We start from the raw sequence: 23208 nt of genomic DNA, 5'->3' as shown, positions 1-23208 counted from the left end.
AACAGAGGGAGGCCAGCATACCACAAAAAAAAAAAAAAAAAAAAAAAAAAGACTCATAAATATAAAGGAGGGATTGATGCTGTTTGGATGTCTAGCTTGCTCAAGTGGATTGGTATTGATGCTTTTTACTGAAAGATGGGATTCACAGTGGAGAGAACATTTTGGAGAGATGAAGAATTTTGTTTTCAATATTGAGTTTGAGGTACTGATGGCATATAACTAAGAAGAGCTGTCCTGGAGTGACATAGTTTTTGATCTGGATGTTGGAGTATTGGTTCGAACTGAAGATAATGATCATGAAGTCATTCATTTATGGAATACATGGTTACTAAGTCCATGGAAATGGATGATGCAGCAGAGTGGGGAAAATGCGGATGGGCAAGGGTAGTGGAAAGTGAGCCTAGAGTAAAACTGTGCAGAAAACTAACACGAGAAATGCAAAGCGAAAAATGAACCTGTAAAGGAGACCAAGGGGGAACAGGAAGGAGGACAACCTTGAGAGTATGGAGTCATGAAAGGCAGGGGAAGAGAGGATCTCAAGAAAAAGAGAGTGCTTATCTGTGTCAAGTGCTTCAGAGAGTGAAGCAAGACCTGCTCTAAATCAGTGAGCTTAGCGAAATAAGGATGAGCATTAGCTTGGTCAGAGCAGTTTCATTGGAGCAGTGGAGGTAGAGGCCAGACTGAAGCAATTTAGGTCTGCATAGGAGGTAAATAAATAAAAAGAGACTACTTTCAGTAGGTCTGACTGATGAGCAAAGAGGTGGGCTAATGACTGGGAGAGACTGATAGAGGTTTAAGTTAGTTTTTGAAAGCTGATAAACATTTGAGCATGGTTCAATGCTGATGGAAGAAATTTGGAGACCAAAAGCGGTTGAAGGCATAAAGGAGGGAGGTCGCTGAGAAGGTGGGCAAAGTGGAGTCCAGAGACAGGTGAGGAGGTTAATCTCCAGCATAGTGATGAGAGAGAATGAGGAAATTACCGATGTAATTATATGAAAGTTTGTAGAAAACAGTGCAATGGCTTCATTTTCTCTGCAAAGTGGGGTAAAGTCATTGGAAAATAACAGATAGTACTTGAACCGGATGTTATAAAAACCCAGAAGAGTTGGCACTTGACATGGAGGGCCCAGCTGAGGCTTAGTTGCTTCGGGCAGAGCAGATCTTCATTAAAATTACCTAACTGATTGAATAACCTTATTTATCAGATTTTCTGCAGATTCTTCACATAATTTAATCAATGAACAATATGTCATAGTTAATATGATTTAAACAAAAATCTCATATATGATCCATCATTCTTACCACTTGATTTCATTGTAATGAAGAGTCTTCAAACATTTGGAGAGCACATACTACATATCATGCACTTGGTACTGAACATGCTGAGTGCTGAGTACACAATGATGAGTGAAAGAAGGTAAAAGGTACAGTCTGGGCTGTAGCACTCCTTGCCACATTATACATTGCTAATGCACAGCCACATAGAGAAGTCCAATTGCCACCCCTCCCTCTCCTCACAGCCCTATGAAGTTCCATTTTGCCTCCAAGGGGTGGGAAAATTGCACATTTACTATCCATAAAAATGCAACCCTGTACTGTAGAAGCTTTAATAAGATTTTCCATTCAACTTGTCATTTCAGTAAGTCATGAATCAGAAAATTTCAGTAGCTAGGAACAGAATAGAAAAGGAATCAAGGTCAACCCAACCAGGCAACATCTGCGTGTTGTCTCTGACTTCTGTAGACTGACGATCTGTCTACAGAATGATAAACATGGTCTACATAAATAAATATTGCAGTCATTCTTTGTGCTTACTCCACATAGATTCCCTTTATCCTTGACAGTTCCACACTCAGAACCCACACAAGAAGGAAGAGCTGGCTGCATTGTGGTTATAATTGAGCATTCATTTTATTTTCTTTTTTAGTTTTAACTTTTTAAATTGAATTATAGTTAATTTACAATGTTGTGTTAGTTTCAGGTGTACAGCAGAGTGACTCAGTTATAAAAATATACATGTTCTTTTTCAGATTCTTTTCCATTATAGGTTATTATAATATATTGAATATAGTTCTCTGTGCTATACAGTAGGGTCCTTGTTGTTTATCTATTTTATATACAGTTGTGTGTATATGTTAATCTCAAACTCCTAATTTATCCTTCTCCCCGCCCCCTGCTATCCCTTTTTCTAGTTTTAACTTTTAAGTTGCCACAAGTATCTCTTTCCTGATGGATTGTCCAAAGTTAAAATGAAATTTATTATGTATCTTATACAACTCATACCAAAACATCTATACTTGTTCTAAGATTAAATATAACACTTTGGAGCAAAATGCCATGAGTATATGAAAACTGAGAGTTACAAGGGAAGTGGTTTGGCAAACTTAGTGTAGTTACGAGTCCTCCCCCCAGCTCCCCATCTTCAAGGACCACTTTTTTAAAAAGGCACAAAAACAAGGAGACCACGGGACTGGCATATCTCAGAAGTCATCCAGACCCTCTTTTAAAAAATAAAGCCACAAACTCCACGTATTATACAAAAATCTAACTTCTCTCTAGAAGATACCTAATATCTATCCAGGTCAAAACAAAGCTTACAAAAAGTCCTCTACTGCTAGAGTTCTCTACCCATTCGAATGTGTCACTGATCTACAGCATCAGGAGATCAATATATTTGTTCAGTTACAAAAATTAAAGTGTGAAACATAACTAAGCTCAAAGATAAACAGCAGTTTTTTAGGAGATCTTTTAAGGTGAAAGACAGAAATCATAGTGTGTATATACTGTTGTTCTTTTAAGATATATAACTACCTTGAAAGAAAGGATTTGAAGGAATAGGATTCACAGTAATTCAATTACAAAAAGAAAAGAAAAGGAAGAATATCCTATATTAAGCAAGTACAGCAGGAAAAGTTTAAGAAAGAAATAGATATAAAAAAATCACAGAATTAATATTTGACCTTACACATTGAAGATTTTAAAACAAACATTGTAACTATAATACATACTTAATTATCTTAAATTTGAGGTTTCAGCAATATAGATTTTGCTTCCACCACTTTTTCAGTAAAAATAATTTTTTTAAAATGTCACCTACTCAGGTCATGGCTTCATATTGTAAAGAAAAAGTTAGAAACAGGAAAATGTGGCTGAATAAACATTGTTACTTCTGTGATTCTGCTCAAAATGTATTTTGATGCCATCAGGGTCCATTTAAGAGACAATGACTGATGTCCTTCATAAGCTCATCCCTGCTTTAAAGGCTGGATTAAAAATATCCTTGTCAATATGAAACTCCTTAAGCAATCCTTATACAGTTTCATCCATAGTAAAGCCAAAGACATTTTAAGAAAGAATTTTCCTATGGAATTTCTATTAATTAAAAATGAACATTTTATTTTTTTTTTTAAGAAATTAAAATCCTGGAAGAAAACAAGGAATTGGAAAATGCTTTGAAAAATATCCAGCTGCCTAAAGAGGAAATTAAGAAACTTGAAGTGGATGATATTAGTAAGATCTTTTAAAAATTTCTCATGAATACATATGAAGCTGAACACTTATCAGCTTGTGCTTTTTTAAAACAAAATTGTAGGGTAAATATTATAATCCAATCTCTACAATATTACAGGATCTTAATTTTAAAAATCTTACTGTCACATTAAATTTTTATGAAATATCAATACCTTTCATATGTTTGTGAATAGGTTGATCTTATACTTTTCTATAGCTCCATTTCAACACTGATACTTTTAAAAAGAGTTTATCTAATTTTAATTTTAAAATGTGTGCTTCTAGAAAAATAATAGTTCAACATTTCTAGCAATTTGTAAATTGGACAAAAATATGTAATAAAAATCAAGTAAAACATAGTCTTTGTTCTTAACAATTTACTAGCTATAAATTGATTTTATGTTATATATTGTTATTAAAGAAAACAAATAATGCTATGAGTATAGTGGAATGAAGATTTTTCTCTGTTTTTGTTTTTCAAGCTTTATGGTACAAGATGATTCTTCCTCCTCAGTTTGACAGATCAAAGAAGTATCCCTTGCTAATTCAAGTGTATGTAATATTTTCTTTAGTTTAAAAACTATTTACTGAAAATATGTTGGATTAAATACACATCTGTGAGATAGAATGAACCATTCTCCTCTGTAACAGTTCCTATTGATGCTGTTTTTATATATCCCCCAACTAATCAGAGTAAATAAAATATGGCTATTTAAAATAGCCTGAGAAAGTTTTGAGATTTTTAGATGGACTTGCTTGCATTTACTGTTTTGAATTTCCTTTGTATGGCAAATTGCCTAATGTGTCAGAATACCTTTGAGATAGAGAAATTGCAGCCAAAAAATATTGTAAATCATCTTAACATCTTATGTAATTGAGTTAGAAATGAAATAAGGGAATGGAATACATTTTGTGGAATCACACCCAAAATCAGTGCTGACCTACACACAATTTGCTTAAAACACCATGCATTTTTTTTAGTATATCTTATGCCTGCTTTTAGCAAGTGGCAGGTGGCAGAAATGACGAAAAACCCACACATATTCCTTGAAATGCCAACCCTAGATGTATCCGTTTTGGGGAATAGGAGAGGCTGTGTCCCAAAACAACTTCCTTGTAGCAAACCTCTGGGAAAAGCCTGGTCCTCTCTTGATTTTGAGCCAGTTCTAATGCCACTGTTATTGAAATTTTATCATACAAATGTACTGGGAAATACTAAAGGCAATTCTTGGCCATGATGGGAAGTTGAGTTTCACAAAAGAATCAGAGATTCTATCTTTTTCTTTTTTCTTTAGGTATGGTGGTCCCTGCAGTCAGAGTGTAAGGTCTGTATTCTCTATTAGTTGGATATCTTATCTTGCAAGTAAGGAAGGGATAGTCATTGCCTTGGTGGATGGTCGAGGAACAGCTTTCCAAGGTGACAAACTTCTGTATGCAGTGTATCGAAAGCTGGGTGTTTATGAAGTTGAGGACCAGATCACAGCTGTCAGGTGAGCGCCTTCTCATTCAAACAGAAACTGATGTCAGCAAAAGTCATGCAGTCATTCTCGGATTTCCCCATCCTTAATGTCTTAAATTTTTTTGGTCTATTTTCCTAACTTCATCTAAAGCTATCATTAACCTTAAAGTGATATTTTTACCCAATAAAAGAAAAAATTATTCACGGAAGAGAGAAGAAAAATGATTTATGGTGAAAGATGATAAATAACTCTCTTTCCATGTTTCAGTCATTCTAACAGACTTTCATTACCATGGCTCACAATTAGCAGAAAACTTTGTATAACTCTAGGGATGGTCTGTAGGAAACCAGACATCTGAATTTGCTCAAGCCTTGTGGATTCTACCTCATAAATTTAGAAATGGCTCAAGATTTCATCAGCACTCTATACTTATAGATATTAGCATTCTTTTGTAATTAAACTGTCTATTTTAGCAAGAATGTGTTTTCCTATTTTCATTCGACAAAAAATTTCTTTTACATGATAGAAATTTACCAAAATATTTAGGGGAAAGACAGATTTATAATCTGAGTTCTTCTTCCCAACTACATTCTCAACCACAATTTATGGCTCAATCATCTCTTCCTGAAACAAAAAGAATAGAGTCACCAAAATTGTTCCTAATTTGGAAACACTGTGCAGGATTCTTCTGGATATTTCTGTATAGTTGTTGGGTTTCTGTTATTATGATGTGAGTAGGTGAAGTTGGAGAATACTAGTTTGTAAATGTAAAAGCTAACACAGGCTGACTGTACTCTTAGTCATGGATATATGTGCATGAGTAATGTCTAAAGGTCAAACACTGTTTCACAGCAAAGAGCAATTTAGAAAATTAATTAGTATGCTTCTTTTATCATCTTAATATCATTAGCAGTTATTGATTTCAATGAAGCACACACAACACAGATTATATTTAACAACTAGGAGCCAGGCCCAGACAACACTTTTCTGTATTTTTTTGTCTCTAATCAAAGCAGAAGAATTTAGACTCACAAGTAATTATTTTTTTTAAATAGAAAAGTAATCATAACCCATATGCTTTCAAATTTTTCTTTCATTCTGTGAACAGTAATATACACACACTTACACCTAATACATTCAATTAAAAACAAAGTCTATTTGAGTAAAATCTGAAAAATTGGTAAATAAATTATTAAAAAACTCTATACAATCTGTAGGCATCATTCACACCTAACTTCTAGGAGGCTCCGTCTTTCTTACTGATCCAGATTTTTGGCCTTTCCACTATTTTAACTTTTTTGAGGGAGTCTTTGGCCTGATGGAGAGTCATAGAAAAGATAGTTCAAAGAAAAACTCTGAGATTCAATCGTTCATGTAAAGACTGTGGTATGCCTTAAGAATATTAACACAATTGTCAGCATTATAGACTTAATTCTTTACGGTATTGTTTTTGGCATTGTGGGTCGGGTCACATTTATTTGTATTTAAACCATGCAATAAACACCAAGGACATGTAATCCTGGGACAACATCAAAAGACAGAGATGTAAACTATGGTTTGTAATTCAACTTTCCAAAGTTGGTAGAGCTAAAAAGTGGTTTGTTTTGGCACTGGTTAAAAAACAATCATCATTAACATCATACATCATTATATTTTTGTGCATTTATTTACCACCAAAAATGCAGCATTCAAATTTAAGAGGAATACCTCAAGAAACAGATAGAACTGATCGCTTCTTAATGTTTTTCCTTGGATGAAATGAAAATTTAAACATGAAACCCATGTATAGACCTTAACAAAAATTGTTATTTCTGGTGTCCAACATATAGGACACGAAGCCACAAATTCTATTGATTTTCACAATAATATAAATGTTTTTGGCATTTAGAGAAAGGAAGATGGACCAGAGGCAGCAATTGGCTACGTTTACCTTCTCTGAGCCATTTTTAGGATGGAACCTGAAGAATGTCTTTCTACTATAGATCAGGCATATGTTCACCCATTGACTCAGCCATTCAAGAACAGATGAAATATTAGTATATGCTATAACAATACTCTGTATAAAATTGTGCAATTTACAATCTTAACATTCAGTGTACTTACAGTTTTTGAAGAGTGAATAAACCACATGCACTCAAGGGAACACGGCTATTAGATGGAACTTTTTGTATTCACCTTAGTGAACAGGGGCAGCTGTACGGCAAAGCACATATACAACAGTGGAGATGCCAGTTGGGACTGGCCTTGGCTTTGCTTGAAACCATTATTCTGCAAAAGGGAAAGGGAAGCCTTGAAACCCTATGCTTTGAGAAAACAAAAGCTAAAAGAATAGACTTATAGAGATAATTCTAGAAATAATTCAATCACATATCTTCCTGTGAAGTGTTTTAGGAATCAGACACTGAATGTCTGACTTGAGGAATTGGGATTGTAATTCCTCTATGGTAGTCCTCAATTACCTCCCCTCAAAGAATGAAATATTTCCCTGGAATCTAAATATTTCCCTGGAATCTCTTATGGAATGCAATCTGGCTAAATTTTTTATATACCAAAAAAAATCATAAGTACATATTTGGAAACAACAGTAAATACTAGTCAGGTTCAAGAAACAGACTTAAGCAGAACAAAGCAGGAAAAAAAGAGAAGCCCTACAACCGCACAAATTTTGACTATACATAAGAGAAAGCCCCAAAGGATATGCTTGTGAGGTCAAAGCTTAAGTAAAACTGAGACCTGCTTTCTTCAGGCTCCTCTGCAAGTGGTTCATAGGTGAGACCCTTAAAATTTCAGTTATAGGATCAAATCTGCTCATTTGGGGTAGGTTTGGAATTTTTGACATTCCCACAATTTTGAAATTTTATATAACTTCAGGGTTAGCAGTAAAGAAGGATTATATGAGAAAAAAATATATCATACTGTTATACATGGTATCAATTAGAACATTTCCAAAACAGAATAATAGTAATTGATTACTAAGGTTTCGAACTGACCTTAGATTTAGGGCATTTTTATGAGAGAAAAGTTGTAAAGTCCAGTCCAGCCTCCAAAATTAGAAAAAATGCTTTTTCACTTGCTATTAACATTTTGTTGATTTAACCACGTTGTCAACAGTATCTTTGATAACCCTCCTGGAAGCTCTTCAGAATTTGGAGGTAAATTTTATAGAGGCCGTTGGTCTCAGATTATCGAGCTAACCTTTAACCTAGTCTTTCCACAGTAAGTGTTAATGTTTCATTTCCATGTTAACTATTGCACTATCATTTCCTGTAAATGTCATCCTTTCGGAATAAACCTAGGAAGGGAGCTGTTAAGAATTTCCTGTTCCCATGTATCACCTGTTATTTGCTTTTACCCCAGATGCAAGGCAATATGATTGCTAGCTTCTGGGAGATCATAAAATCACGATTGATTTTATGGCTCAGAACTGGCTTCAAGCACTAGCGGCAAGATTATTTTTTTGGACAAAGAAAGTGAACCTTCTTTTCTTTCACTTGGCTTTTGAGTTTGTGGGAGAATTGCCGAAATGCCACAGTTTGCTGCCCGTTTTCTCTAGTTTACTGTGACCAAGCAGCAGCACAGGTAGCAACTCTCCGTTTGCTACTGCGTTTCTCCCCTGTACACTCCTCAGTGTCCCTCAGAATCAGTGTCGAGTAAGCTGTGACTGACGGGGCTTCTTCCCATCTGTCTGTGCCGGGCATCTGCCCAACTCCTCTATGCATCAGAAACATGCATTTTGAATCCATGCAACGAGCAAAATGGTTGCTGTGAAATCCCTTTAAGAAATTCCATTATTTAACTAATGCAAATCACTCGGTCCTTGTTCCAGAGAAGAATGAGGAAGGGCATTAACGTCACTTAAGGCAACCAAAAAAAATAGTATTTTTCTGGGGTCATGAGTGTCACTTTTGTCTCTTCCCCTCTTTTCCTTCACTGTCCCATCCAGGACTCTATAACGGCTCATCGACTTTGCTTTTTTCTTCCACTGCTTCTGCTTCTCTAAGAGTTTCTTGAGTTTTTATTAAAACGTTCCCCAAATAAATCACAATTGCTCTAGAACACCAACCATCAAGGAAGCATGGAATAAATTAGCCTAAAACACTCCCTTTTTGTACCAATGACGTAGTTAGATTTCTGAGGGCTTCCCAGGACTTTTTGAAGGTTGTCTTTCAGCATGGTCCATTTCTCCTAAGGATAGATTTATTTTCAAACTCATTTTTAAATGGAGCCTCTTCTGTGAGGGAAATTGAATGAATAATGTTCATATCCTGAAAGATGCATACAATTGTTCAAACCATGATGAACTGAGGGTACCTAAGTGTGAAATGGGAGAGGGATGGATATTTTTCCATGGATGGATGTGACCAAAAATGAGACAGTGATTATAATGCATGTCAACCTAAATAAAAGGCTAAAACAAGGCAAGCTCAAAATTGTCAAAAAATGAGTTTATTCAGGAATAGCAGAGGAATTGAAATTCTGGACTCACAGACTGTAGCAAGCTATAGGCCCATCCATTGAGGGTTTGGGGAAGGCTGTATTTATAGGGAGGGAATGAAAGAGGGGAGAGTTCAGTGAGAGTCTATTAAAATCGAAACAAACAGAGACCAGCTTTGACTACTCCCTGGGCAGACAAAACCAATCCCATCCTACAAACAAAGCTCAATTCAGCATATTTTGAGAAACCAACCCAACTTGGGTCATTTCTTGTTCACGCCTCTGGAAACCATAAGCAAAACTTCCCAAGGTTGATATGAGGCAACCCCTGACCAACTCCTTATCATTTAAGAAAATTTCAATATGACCAGTTTTATGGAAATCAGGCATATATGGAAATCAGTCTCTCAGTCCTGAGGGCACTTGTGTGCGATTTTTCATTTATATTCTTCAGTCCCACTTTAGGTTGAAATTCTTTTACATTAACATCTAAGCAAACAAAATCATAAGAAATTAATAAATTTTAAAACAGCAATAATGAAACCCTTTTTTCCAAAAGCTGGAGATTTGGAAATTTTGTCCTAGTCATGGTGCTATTACTTCTGGTGTTACTATGAGCCAGTCTCTCTTTTTTTTTCTTTACAATATCTTAAGTGCATTTAATAGTAAACTCAAAAACATGTGGCTATAGTGTTAGGACCTGAGTTAACCATTTGCCTGTTCACTGCATTAAAAAACATTTTCCCCTTTCAGTCTATTCTCATTTGCTGAATATGAGCCTGTCTCTTAACCTGAGTCCCAAGTAACTCACCAGCACAGTTAGGGTAGGAGGCCTTACAGACCTGAAAGTATTACTCAATAGATGTACCATAGAGTCTAAAGGATCCTTTTATCCCTTGCAGTAAGCATGATAATATTCTTTTAACTATTTGTAAATGCAGCCTTATTATGCAAGTGTTTAAACAAAGAAAATGTAGCGTTTCTATTAAATCATTGGATTAAATATGCTTGTGTAATGAAGTAAATGTCATGTGTACGCACTTAAAATTCTAAAAATTTGTTTCTTTTACTTTAGAAAATTCATAGAAATGGGTTTCATTGATGAAAAAAGAATAGCCATATGGGGCTGGGTGAGTTGTTTTGTATGTTTTATGCCTGTTATTTGGTTCATCATTTTCTAAAGGGTTCGCTTATAAGGTTTCTCATGAAATGTTAATGTTGCAACATAACTTAATCTGGCAGTGGAAACAGTCAATTTGGATAATCTGGGCTTCAAAGTGGTGGCTTTAAGTGTTTGTTCCTTTTTTTCAATCATTTAGTTTCTTTCCTGTATAGCAAATTAACTCATAGTTGACACATTTTCACTTAATTTCTGGTATTAGAGTATACTGAACTGAACCATATTCATCAGAACTTTAATTTCCTTTGTTATTTTAGGGTTAATATATTTCTTTTCTTTTATATGTCATCATTTCATTTTCATGAAAAGCTAAGATAAAGTTTGAAATTATAGAAACTTTCAGAATATAAATTTCCTAGGACCTAGCCTATCCTAGTTATATCTTGGCTGTTTTGATTCTTTTTTTTTTTCTTGCAATCAAATTCTTTTACCAGACCTAATGTTAATTTGTGCTAACTAGAGAAAAATAATTATTTATTACTAGTTATAGATCATGGAGATAATTTCCCACGTTTGAAGAGCTACACAGGTTTTTTAAACACACATTAAAAGGAAGTGGCAACATTTATCAGTCAGGGGCTATGAAGTCACTGGAAAGTTTAGAGAAATATGGGAAAGAGTTTAGATTTGCCCATTATAAATTATGATAATTACCCTTCAAAGAAGATTTCCTGTTTCACTTTTTGGTCTGAATTTGTACATTTGCAAGTCAATTTGCAGCCATTTGTGCTTGGGTTGTTTTTCTTGGCTGTTTTCTCTGAGCACGGCCTGCACAAGATGGAGGGAATGAAACCCAATCATTGAAGGGAATCTGCAGGATTCCACTCATCTCTCAGCTCAGTGACCAGATGAAGAGCTGTTATGAATTTGTGGAAAGTTGTTACTTCAAGCCATTTGGTCCTTCTTAAAACTATCAAATGTTAAGTATCTAAACAGAATGGAATTCAAATGGGTGGAGATAAATGAAATATTTTTATAGTGAAATATTTCAGATAAGACCTTTCTTACCATCCATTTTTAGGAAATTTCCTAAAGTAAATCCTTGAAAGATTCACATTTCGAACTGAACACTTACATATAATATTAACATTTTTCTTAGAGTTTCACTTTGCTTTTACTTCAGTCTTTGAAATAACTGAAAGCCACCGTTTAACTTCACTTCTAGAACATTCTAGGTATAAGTGGTTTGGTAGAGAACCACGTGTGGGGGATGATTTAAGAAACCCACTCATCACATGAAGGAGAGTGAGCTTTATCCATGGCTCTGTGACATGTTTCTCTTCTTATTTTTCTATGTTTCTGTGATCATTACACTCCATTCCTTAAATGTCAGTGTTTTTCTGGGTCTGGTCTTGATTCTTGTTGTTCTTCACTTCCTTGGGGAAACCCACGTGGTTTCAAGGATGATGATGACTGCCAAATGCCTGCCACCAGCCCCCTCCTCTCTCTTCTGAGCTCCACATTTCAAATGGCTACTGATCATATTTCCCAAATGTCTTACAGAGGCCTCAAGCTTAACTTGCCCAAGTTAAACGTATTATAGTCTACTTTAAAACAAGTCTTCAACTTTAATAAGGACCTCACCACACACCTAGTCACCCAAATTAGTAAGTTCAGAGCTATTTTCAGCTTCCCCTGCTCCCTGACTCCAATACTCTGTTGATTAGTAAATTCTATCAATTCTGCCTTCAAACATTTGAGTCTATTCTCATCATCCCCACTGACATTGCTTTAGTTCAAGTTTCTTTACATGTAATCAAAATCAGAGCTTCTCAAACTTTGGCTTGCATAAGCATCACCTGGAGAACGTGTTAAAACAGTTTCCAGGCAACACCCCCCCCCCCGCCCCCGCCGACCAGTACTCCAGGGTGGAGTCTGAGGGTCCACTTACATGGACCATAGGTTGGGTGGTACAGGTTTAACTATTCCAGTTGCTTCTTGACTAGCCTCTTTGCTTTGGTCTCTCAAACTCCAATGTTGCTAATAAAGTTATTGTTCCAAAACACAATTCTTACCAGGTTGCCTTTTTGCTTACATATTTTCCAGGGCTGCATGTTGACCTCAGCCTAGTGCCCAAACACATTTCCTTGCATGAAAGGCCCTTGGCAATCTGGTTGCAACCTACTTTTCCAGTCTCTCTCCCTCCACTTCTCCCCACACTTTATGAATAATTTGTTTTATATCTGTGCTTCCTTTTTCCCATGTGCTGATCAGTCCTGTTCCCTACACCTGCAATGCCCACCCACTTCTCCCATTCCCCATGTCTTCCTCTCTCCAAAACACAAAATTCCTACTTGTTCTTTAAGACCCAACTCAGATATGACTTTTTGTGCTCCAGTAGCTCTTTATACTACTTTTATAGGAACTGCCATGCTTTATCTTGTTTGTGCATTGTTTGCTCTCACAAGAATCAAGGAATGGACTTTGTCTTTCTTCAACTTTGTTTTTCAAATGTTTAGCACAATATTGGCCATCTCACATATCTATGATGCTGTTTAAACTGAATTTAATCCTGTAAGTCAATGTTCCCCCAAATGTGTCATGTTAGTGTCAGGACATTTGGGGGAAATGTTCTCTGGTCTAATAATTTGGTAAACTATGAAGTCTATATAATAGTGTATATAGCCCCTATAGTAAAGAATCCTGTTAAGTTTTGTTTAATACAGTATTACCAAAAAGTATTTGATTCCATGGGTACCTCTTTTAGTAGTTCTTGAAGTCAATAGAGAGTGGAATTGGAGCCTTAGAAAGATACTCTTGGCTGCAGAAGGAAGAGCAGCCTGATGTTGGGGGAGAGAGTGGTCCAAAGGGCTAAGAGAGCAGTAATACTGGCAACAAATATCAAGGGCCTGAATTTAGGCAGTGAAGAAGGGGGCAGGAATAGGTCATAGCTCTGAGTGCTCTTTTATAGTATAATAAGCAGAGACCTATGGGAAACTGGAGAAGCGAAAGAGAAAGACATTGAGAATGACCATTGGGTTTGTTTAGCTATCACTGTGTTCCATAAGTACCTGTTTCTACGAAGTATTAGATACCTTAGTGGTCTGAGAAATACTCTAAAGCTAGCCACGCAATTTTTTTCTTTGGTCAATCGGTCAATAAGTTGCAAATCTTACATTTCCCTCCATTATCCAGATTAAGAAGGGGAGAGAAGGCATTTTTATCTTTTTATCTTACACTTTCATTTTTCTGGCACACAAGTTAAAGTCCAGTAGCCTGTTTTTTAGCTTCCTCTTAGACATCCACTGTGCACACAGGACTATGCCTAGGAAGTGTCTGTTATGACAGTGGTTCTGACCTGGGCAATTTTGCCCCTTAGGGGACATTTGGCAATGTCTGGAGACCTTGTTGGTTGTCAGAACTAGGGGAGTGCTACTAGCATCTAGTGGGTAGAGGCCAGAGATGCTGTTAAATATCCCACAGTGCACAGGACTGCACCCAACAAAAAAGAATTATCCAGCCCCCAAAATCAATAGTGCTGAGGTTAAACAACCCTAATTTATATGAAGAAAAAGTGAAGCAATTATTCTGACAATTGAAGAGCAGCAGGGGTTTTGCCTAAATTATTAGAATAACAGCCTCATTTATGGGCTTTGCTTTGTTAATATAGACCTAGACAGGTGGTGTTGAATAAGCATTAGTTCGTGATTTAATCTTAGCTCCCTTCTCTTCCAGTGACTAATTATAAGCAATTTGAATTGCTATGTGTGATCAACGATGTAAAAGTAGGACAAATGCACCTCTAATGAAACTATATCAGACTCTGAACTTAAAAGTTCCCAAAGAGGTTGCCCTAATGTAGGGATATAGAGGAAGTGGCTTGTCGTCAGGCATCCTGCAGTTGAGTCCCATCTCCACCGCTTACTCTCAATTTATTCTGAGCCTCAGTTTCCTCATCACGAAATGCAGCAATAATTTCCTCATCAAGTCAGTGTGAGAGTTAGATGAGTTAATCGGAAAGTCATACATTAAACAAATATTTATTCTATTCCCACTGTGTTTCAGATTGTATTGTCAGTGCTAGGGAGACATTCATTAACCAGACAGACAAAAATCTCTACCTTTATCGAGTTGGGAATGGTTGGGGAGAAAGGCAATAAGCAAGATAAATAAGTAACATATACAGGATGTTAAATGATGATCAGTGCAATGGAGAAAAGCAAAACCAAGCAAGAAAGGAGCAAGGAGCATCATACAGGATTGGTGCAATTTTAGATTAGAAGGACAGGTGAGACTTTTTTTTTTTTTTTTTTTGAGTTAAGACTTCAAATGGGAGGGAGTGAGCCATGCCAATTTCTGGGGATAGAGAATTCCAGGCAGAGGGTGGCAGCATTTGCAGAAGTCCTGGGGCTAGATCACGCTTGGAGAGTTCAAAGAACATCAAGAGAGCCAGTGAGCAAGGGGAGGTGGGAGGGGGGAGAGAAAGGACACAGAGCCTGTGGGACCACAAAGACTGTTGCAATGACCTTGGCCATACAAACATTAGCTAGTTATTATTATTGTCTGTAGGTGAAATGTTCCAATCTGCATTATAGCTCCCATCGGAGTACTATTCCATAAATCCCTCAAAATTCTGTGCCCTTCTAAGAATGTTTTTAAAGATATCCTTCATTTAAACAAAATGGCAAGGCATCTAAGTGCAAAGGACAAAATTCTAGAATTCTCATGGCCAATCTGCTCCGTGGGTTCTTTTCTTTCTGCAGCCACCCACTCTGCCTTGGAGCCCCACCCATGGGAGAGCAGAAAAAAGTCAGCTCGGGTGGTTTTTTTCTCTTTTTTTCTACAATAGAAACAGCTTTTCTAAACTGCCTGAGAATTTCAAGTACACCTTCTTTTATTGTGCTGCTGCTACACCAGTTTGCTTTTACAAATTCCCAGAGGCAATTTGTATTCATGTTGAAAGCATAACAATTTTATGTACATACTGCCCTATTATCTAATCACTGAATAGATACAAATTAATATTTTTATAATTCCTAAGATTTTGGACGGAAATGTTCAAAACCCTTTTTACTATATGCAAATGCTTTAATTTCGAATGTCACTCCATGCTATTTTCTGTTCTTGGGGCATGGGAGAGGAAGCAGAACCCAGTATTATAATTTGCAGTGATCACACTTTTCCAATAAAACCATAAACAGTAATCATATTTCTAAAGGACTCAGGCTTACTCTACTTCCATTTAAATCAAAAATAAAGAAGGAAGGGGCTTCCCTGGTGGCGCAGTGGTTGAGGGTCCGCCTGCCGATGCAGGGGACGCGGGTTCGTGCCCCGGTCCGGGAGGATCCCACGTGCCGCGGGGCGGCTGGGCCCGTGAGCCATGGCCGCTGAGCCTGCGCGTCCGGAGCCTGTGCTCCGCAACGGGAGAGGCCACGGCAGCGAGAGACCCGCGTATCGCAAAAAAAAAGAAAAAGAAAAAAAAAAAAATTAAGACGGAGGAAGAAATCTTTTGCTTCAGTAATAGTTGTTGCTCACCTGCTAATCAAAACAGATTATTTTTATGTTTTAAGTGAAAGTTTGATCCTGATAGAGAATTTTCACTTATCAAAATGATTTTTAAACCCACATGTTCCTTCTATTTTAAAATATATTTTTCCTCTATTAAAACACATTTTAGTTCTCCTCCAAGTATAATGAAAGGAGGCCACGGTATAATTGGAGCTGCCACTTTTAGTCTGTGTTTTGTAGCCAAGGGTCCTTAATAAGATTCCCCAGAGTTGGAAACATAAGACTGTAAACTAGTTAGTTAGCATTCTTTCTCTAACAATTGAATTCATCAAGATGGTTTAGTTTATTCCCTCAGGCCATGTATTTCACGGATTAAGACTAGACCCAGGCCACTGACCTGCTGCCTGATTTCACCACGTCTGTCTCCTGTCTCTCCCTTGCTCTGTAGGGCTTTCACTCCCACTCTCTTTCACCCTCTCTCAAGACTGACTTTTCTGTAGCAAAGGGTGATACGATCTCTCCTGACCTGAGGGCAAATGATTCCCAGAAGTTTGTGGCAATAAAGTCCTAAAAGCAAGGCACACCCTTAGTTAGAGGGTCACACTGTCCTCTTTTGATTTGTAAGGACGTTCCTGTGTTGGGGCAAGAATAAGCACTGAGAGTCACTTCCTAATCTAGCACACACATTTGGGGTGGCGGGGAGGGGGGAGGAGGGTCCATGTCCCAGAGCACTGCTTAATCCATGTTCCTAGAGGAAGCATCTCTCTCTCAGCAGGTTCATACAGACCAAATTTGCCTTCCAGGGAGAGATGAGCTTTACTGTGACGCTCTGTTCATTTCTTCATTTTTAGGAAAAGGTTCAAATTTCCAAGTGACACCGGCACACATCTGTTATGAGGGTCACATTTCTGAATCACCTACCAATTCCCTGGGGAAGAAAGTTGATGAGTGCTAAACCTACTCCAGACTCTGCAATTTGTATCCCCTTTTGTATTACCTTATTTTTCCATTAAGTTGGGGAGGGGGGCATGTAAGATTTTTAAGGACACCAGTGGCTTTTCCTCCTTTGAACTGCTATGCCAGAAATCCTCAAAACAGAATACGTAACACTACCTTACACACAAACTCTGGCCGTGTCTTAAATTACTCAAAAGGTTCTTGTGTCCTTCCCTTGCTGTTCTGTTATGAAAATAAATGAGTAAATATACAGATATAAGTGCTGCCTCACAGGAGTTTTTTGCACGTTGTGGGAAGTATCTTGCTTTTACTTTTGGGGAATGATCTTCTTTTTTGTGCATTTTTTAAAAGTAAAAATCCTGTTTTTGCCATAGCAAGGTCCTGGTTGGAAAAACATAGAGGGGGAAAAAAGAAGTTTGCAGAAAAATTGCAATTATAGTATCTCTTAAACTGCCCGCACCATGTTCGGATCAGCACACCAAGTATTTGTAATTGACTAAGCTGAAATTGTTGTCATGTCTGGTGGAGTTTGCTACCAAGAGTGCAAGATAGACATTTAATCTACCCTATCCATATTCCCCAGCTCCCATCAGCACTTATTGTGAGTAGAATTGCTATACAAATACCTTAGAGAGTTTATGAGGGTCAATCTGGGACTGACTTGTAACAATGTCTCTATAGTCCTATGGAGGTTATGTTTCATCGCTGGCCCTTGCTTCAGGAAGTGGTCTTTTCAAATGTGGAATAGCAGTGGCTCCAGTCTCCAGCTGGGAATATTACGGTATGGAAACATTTCATAAATGTTGCTGCGAAAACATTTAACACATAATTACTCTATATTTAAGGTTGCTAGGAAAACAAATTATGCAGTAAAATTCACCCCAGCATCACTGGGAAAACTATAATCTATAAATGAGGTTGTTTATATGATTCATTATAATCATGTTGCAATAAACACAGCAATTTTAGGACGAGAAAGGACTCTTCCAAAACCCAACGTACGTTATTCTCTTCCAGAAACCGTGTGCCCCCTGATGAACCAAATCTTTAAAATCAGAGTTAACTCCATGTTTTCACAGACACACAGGTGCAGCTGAATTAGCTTTAAGCACATCTTAGGGAAAGTCAGGACGAGACCAAGCAAATCACCGCCATGCCACAGTTTGCAGCTGCCTGTTACATTGCTCTAGAAATCAAAGAAACAAAAATTTGTTCAAGAAGTACACCTTCCGTGTGTGCCTATTTTTATGATGAACATCAATGCAGGATGATTATTTGGAAATAACTCTAAGAAATGCATGAAAATTAGCTTTCATCAGATCCTCTTCCCTGTGTTGTGGTGGAAATGAGACAATTGTGACTTGTAGGGACTCTCCATTCAGAGGAAAACGTGTGTGTGTGTGTGTGTGTGTGTGTGTGTGTGTGTTTTCGGGGAGGACTTGGGGGACATAGTTCCATCCCAAATTAATTAAGACACCAGTAAAGGTACTAGAGGTGGCTGCATTTGTGATTTCTTTTAAAATATAATGAGGTCATTCCTAGCTCAACATTCCCCCCATTGAAAAACTTTGGGTAGAAGTGAAAAAGCTTAAGAGCAGCCCTTTCTAACAGCTGCTCCTGTTTCCACAGTCTTCTCCTGCATTGCTTCTCCAGCCCTACTGAGGCAACTTGCAGAGTGAATGACTTGGGTGGAGCGTTACAGTGGAGGGAAGCAAGAACCTTCCTCGGCAGCTCCACCTGGGAAACTGAGCAGTTATCAAACTCGGGGTGGGGGGGGGGGTCTGGTTGGTTAATGAAATGACACATATCACATGCAAACAACATACTCAGTTACTCATATATTTTACAGCATCTATCTACACAGAGCGATTCATGGGCCTCCCAACAAAGGATGATAATCTCGAGCATTATAAAGTAAGCATTTTCTGCTTGATTTAGGTCATTAATTTATTTCAAATGTGCTAAATAATTGTAAAGCAGTCATTCAGAGTTTACAGTTTTGCTGGGTCCCCAAAGCAAGTATGATGATCTTTTGTCAGCTGCAAAACACCTCACTAAAAAGGAATTGACTCCCTTTGGATTCTATTTTTTCTTTCCCCATCCTCCTTCCCTAACTTCCCTTTTCCTCATCCTCCTCCCCACCCCCTACTCCTACACAGCTTGAGCGGGCATCATTTATGCCTAAGGTCTCACTCATATGTAACATATGACACATAAACTTTCAGTTTTTCAAACTAAGAATCAGATGGAAGTAATGCAAATGATGATGAAAATGTGTTGCTCTGACTCTTAAATATTTATCAACCAAAGCAATACATAATTTCAGTATTGGTGCTAAGTCCATTGCACAATGATTTAGCTAGTTTTCTATTAGAACTTGCAGCAACTAAAATGTTAATTTTTCCCCTTTTCCAGAATTCAACTGTGATGGCAAGAGCAGAATATTTCAGAAATGTAGACTATCTTCTCATCCACGGAACAGCAGATGGTGAGGTTTAAGCAAGACTCTTACACATAAAAATACTGAGCCAGCATCACTTTGTTTAAGAAACATTAAGCATCCTCCTATGCCTGTGCTCAGGGTCAATACCTAAGAGTCAGGGACATTTCCATAAGCGAGTGTGATTACTCACTGCTGACAATGTCAACTGCATGACTAGATAATTGTTGGTGTTCATTTCCAGGCGGTACATTGTCACTCTATGCTTTCTGGTATTTAACAGCACTTTAACTCTCTCTCTTTGTTGCAGATAATGTGCACTTTCAAAACTCAGCACAGATTGCTAAAGCTCTGGTTAATGCACAAGTGGATTTCCAGGCAATGGTACATAATTTTGTTTTACCCATGTTCATGGCCTTAGACCCCTAAGCTAAAAGGAGGACTCTTCTTTTTTTTTTTTTTTTTAACACTAAAACCTGACAAGGAGGCTGTAAGGTAGAGTAGACAGAACATTAGCAAATGACTCTTGGATTTTTCATGAACTCCCTGAAGGACACTAGGCAAACCATGTCACCTCTGCTGATCCCAGTTGAGTCATATATAAAATAAAGGCATCCACAAGATTAGAGGATCTTCTAGCTCAAACATCCAATAGTTCTGTGGTCCTACGTATTAAGTGTAGCTATGTGCTTAGAGTCCCTGCAAAATCTGAGAGGCTCAAAGAAGCTGGAAGATTCTGTTTATTCAGTAAGAAGCAATCACAGAATGTTATGAGACCTCAGAGGCTCCCTGAAATCATGCGGCTCCAGAGTTAGAGAATCCTTGCATCTCTGTGTTCTCAGTGCCTGGCATGTGACCGGCCCATCACAGAAGGTCATATTTTTACTGAGTAAATGAATAAATGAGCTAGCTCTGAAATCCAGTTGCATGAAGAATGGGAAATGGAAACAGAGAGGAAAATAAGGCAAAAGCCAAAGCAAGGCAGACAATCCCTGGTGGCTACTGTTCCCCCTCTTCAGGGAACATAAATTCTCCCTCACTTGTTTATGTTGCCCAAGTACCTAGAAAAGAAAACCCCCATCTTTTGGAAATTTGGTTTCTTAAAATAATTTAAAGAGGGTGAGGTGAGATTTTTCTGATCATTTTTATACCCCTTTCACCCATTTTTGAAATTGTGACTCCCAAAGTAAATTCAACCCATAAGTATGTAGCATTACATCAATAACCACTAGCCACCTTTATTCAGTGAAAACAATAATCTTACTGGCAACTCTCCAGCAATAAAGTTTAAATTTGTAATACCATCTTCCTGTTTTTTTTTTAATGATACTATTTTTAAGTCCTATGGAGGGTGTTTACAGTTACATGTATTGTGAATTTTCTGCAACAGATAGGAATTAGATTCATGGAATTTTTGAGCTAGGAGGAGCCTTAGAGGAAATCAAATCCAACCCCCTCATTTTTCAAAAGAGGAAACCAAGCTCCAGAGAAGCAAAGTAACTGACCTAACACCCCAGCTCTGGAACCCAGGATGCTGGCCGCTGTGGAAGTTCAGCCACCGAGATCTCAAATAGAAGTTTGAAAAATATGAAACAGTAGTGAAGGTTAATAAAAAGGCTTTAAACCTTCCTGTTCTAAATGTTTACCTGTAACCTATTTTATTTATGCAAGTGTTTTTAGGTCGAATTCCAGCCATAATATTAGAAAAATTATCAGGTCCTGAGAGCACAAAAAGCCAAAGCTGGATGCATTGTGTGTCTGCAGGAATAAAATACGTTTCTTCCCTTTGTGTTTCAGTGGTACTCAGACCAGAACCATGGCATATCCGGCCTGTCCACGAAGCACTTATTCACCCACATGACCCACTTCCTAAAGCAATGTTTTTCTTTGTCAGAGTAAAAACGATGCAGATACAAGACTGTATCACAATCTGAACACTTCCTATAAATGCCTCAGACTGTTTGCTTGTTTTACTCTTTATGCTGTTAAATGTTGGTATAAACAAACAAACGAATGTTGTTCTGAAGGCTGACAGAAAATTCAAAGGACTCAGAAGTTCAACCTAAATATTGTTTACATTTTCTGCCACTCTGTGAAAGAAGAGAAAAGGAGGCCATACCTTTTGCTTTGGACACAGACAGTGTTTTATCACCTGTTCCTTTGAGGGAAAAAGAATAAAGTCAGAAGTGAAAATGCTATGATTTTCTCTGTGTGCATTAATTTCAGGTTCCAGTTTCTATCAGAGAAGGAAATGCTTATGTTAGGCAAGTGCTTGAATAATATTAGGGTGGTCATGGAGGAGAAGAATCTAGAAGCAGTTTTGGATTTTTGTAATTAGAACTCCAAATGCTGGAACACACAGCTCAGAGTGTGCAAAAGCATTGTTCAGAAATCAGGTTGGCAATGCATTTTGTAGAGGCACCCTGACGTTTGCACTCTGTGCTGTCCCTCCAAGATATGTTTATTAAATTTCTCCCAGAAGATTTCTTCAACATTGCCAAAAGCATTTGATAAAGATAAAGTCAGAATTTTGGATCCAGGCTCCTTTTAAGAAATGCTTCAAATTTGGAAATGTTCCTATTTTGGATCCCTTTTTAGAATGAGTAATGGTTAACTGTTTTCTGATTGCTAAGCCACACCAAACTAAATAAAACAAAAAATTAGATAAAATGGACTTCAACAGCTGGAGTAGGAAAATGTTACATCTGTGAGATTATTCTGGGGTTTTAGTTCTATGTTATAGGGTTTATTTTGGAGAGAAAAAAAAAAAAAAGAGCCATAATGCCAGCAATCCCAAAGGCAATGCTCTGTCAACAACTGTCCCCATCAATTAGAAACACAGGCAGTACGCCATCTCTGTGATGGCCACAGAATTAAAAAGATCCACACCAGGTCACCAGAAGATATCTTAAAAGAATGCTGAAAGTATAATGAAGCCGCTGCTGAGAGGACTTTCCATTGACATGGTTCCCAGCATTCAACTTCCCTGGATGATTTTTCCCCATCCTTGGTTTGATTCTTTCCAGTGTCAGGTAGAAGACCCTCACATCTTCTGTCATGCTATATAACTAGAAGAACCAGTCCAGGCATGGAAACTTACAGCAGGCAGGGACGTCAAAGGTCATACACCACAGACTCTTCTAGAGTTTTCAGACCTTTCTCAGTCCAGCACTCTTTCTCCTGTGACTTTCTGAAATCATGCTCCCATTCAGGCCACAGAGTCCCACCCACCTCACCTGCAGGAAGGGTACTTGGTGGAGGGCAGGGAGCCCGGGCAACACCCTCACAGATTCAGGACTGGCCACAGTCCCTCCTCTGCACATCTGTACAACTGCTGATGCCCTCAGGGTCAGAGGGCAGCTACTACTTTCCTTTTCTGTTCCTCATGGAGCAGCCTGTGAAGCAAGCCCAAGAGATTTCTGCATAATTTTCTCCCCATTCGCTCTCTCCAGCTAGGAAGGGGAGACGAGCCAACAGTCCTTTTCTAAGACTCTGTTAAGGGAGACGGCAGGGCAATTTTGTAATTATTATTTGTATAATAAGGAAGTCTTGTTACCCCAACTTAACTTCTGCCTTTGTGGAATATGCAAACATGGTGTTTAATATCAATGTGCAAGAAGTGGTCTCCAGCCTCAGGCCTTGGTTCCCACTGCCACAGAGGCAACTTCTACAAGACAGATCTAACTGCGTCATTTTCCCAAGTAGAAACCTCCAGGGATTCTCCATGGTCTGTAAAATAACATTGTAGATATTCTATGTAGAACATTTTCATCATCGCA

General features: G+C 37.8%; 1 protein-coding gene across 7 annotated transcripts in view; it reads left to right on the top strand.

Annotated features, from left to right (window-relative positions):
- The window catches only part of FAP (fibroblast activation protein alpha), a 72890-nt gene extending 51263 nt beyond the window's left edge, over nucleotides 1-21627 (top strand). For 5 of the 7 annotated variants that reach the window (XM_055088171.1, XM_007105289.4, XM_024122226.3 and 2 more), the window contains 9 exons: nucleotides 3412-3510; nucleotides 3993-4062; nucleotides 4806-5000; nucleotides 10480-10534; nucleotides 17671-17770; nucleotides 18839-18903; nucleotides 19405-19477; nucleotides 19740-19813; nucleotides 21227-21627. In XM_055088171.1, coding sequence (XP_054944146.1) covers nucleotides 3412-3510; nucleotides 3993-4062; nucleotides 4806-5000; nucleotides 10480-10534; nucleotides 17671-17770; nucleotides 18839-18903; nucleotides 19405-19477; nucleotides 19740-19813; nucleotides 21227-21328 — 833 coding nt within the window. In that variant the 3' untranslated portion in view covers nucleotides 21329-21627. Of the gene's footprint in view, nucleotides 1-3411; nucleotides 3511-3992; nucleotides 4063-4805; nucleotides 5001-6858; nucleotides 10535-16883; nucleotides 17354-17670; nucleotides 17771-18838; nucleotides 18904-19404; nucleotides 19478-19739; nucleotides 19814-21226 lie in introns of those variants that run through there. The other 2 variants (XR_003676674.2, XM_028478423.2) reach the window with 2 other exon arrangements.
- The last annotated feature ends 1581 nt before the right edge of the window (nucleotides 21628-23208 follow it).

The sequence above is a fragment of the Physeter macrocephalus genome, chromosome 2 (assembly GCF_002837175.3).
Source record: "Physeter macrocephalus isolate SW-GA chromosome 2, ASM283717v5, whole genome shotgun sequence".
In the NCBI taxonomy this organism is placed as follows: Eukaryota; Metazoa; Chordata; class Mammalia; order Artiodactyla; family Physeteridae; genus Physeter; species Physeter macrocephalus.
The sequence above is the reverse complement of the archived record's forward strand: the minus strand, read 5'-3'. Positions and strand labels throughout refer to the sequence as shown.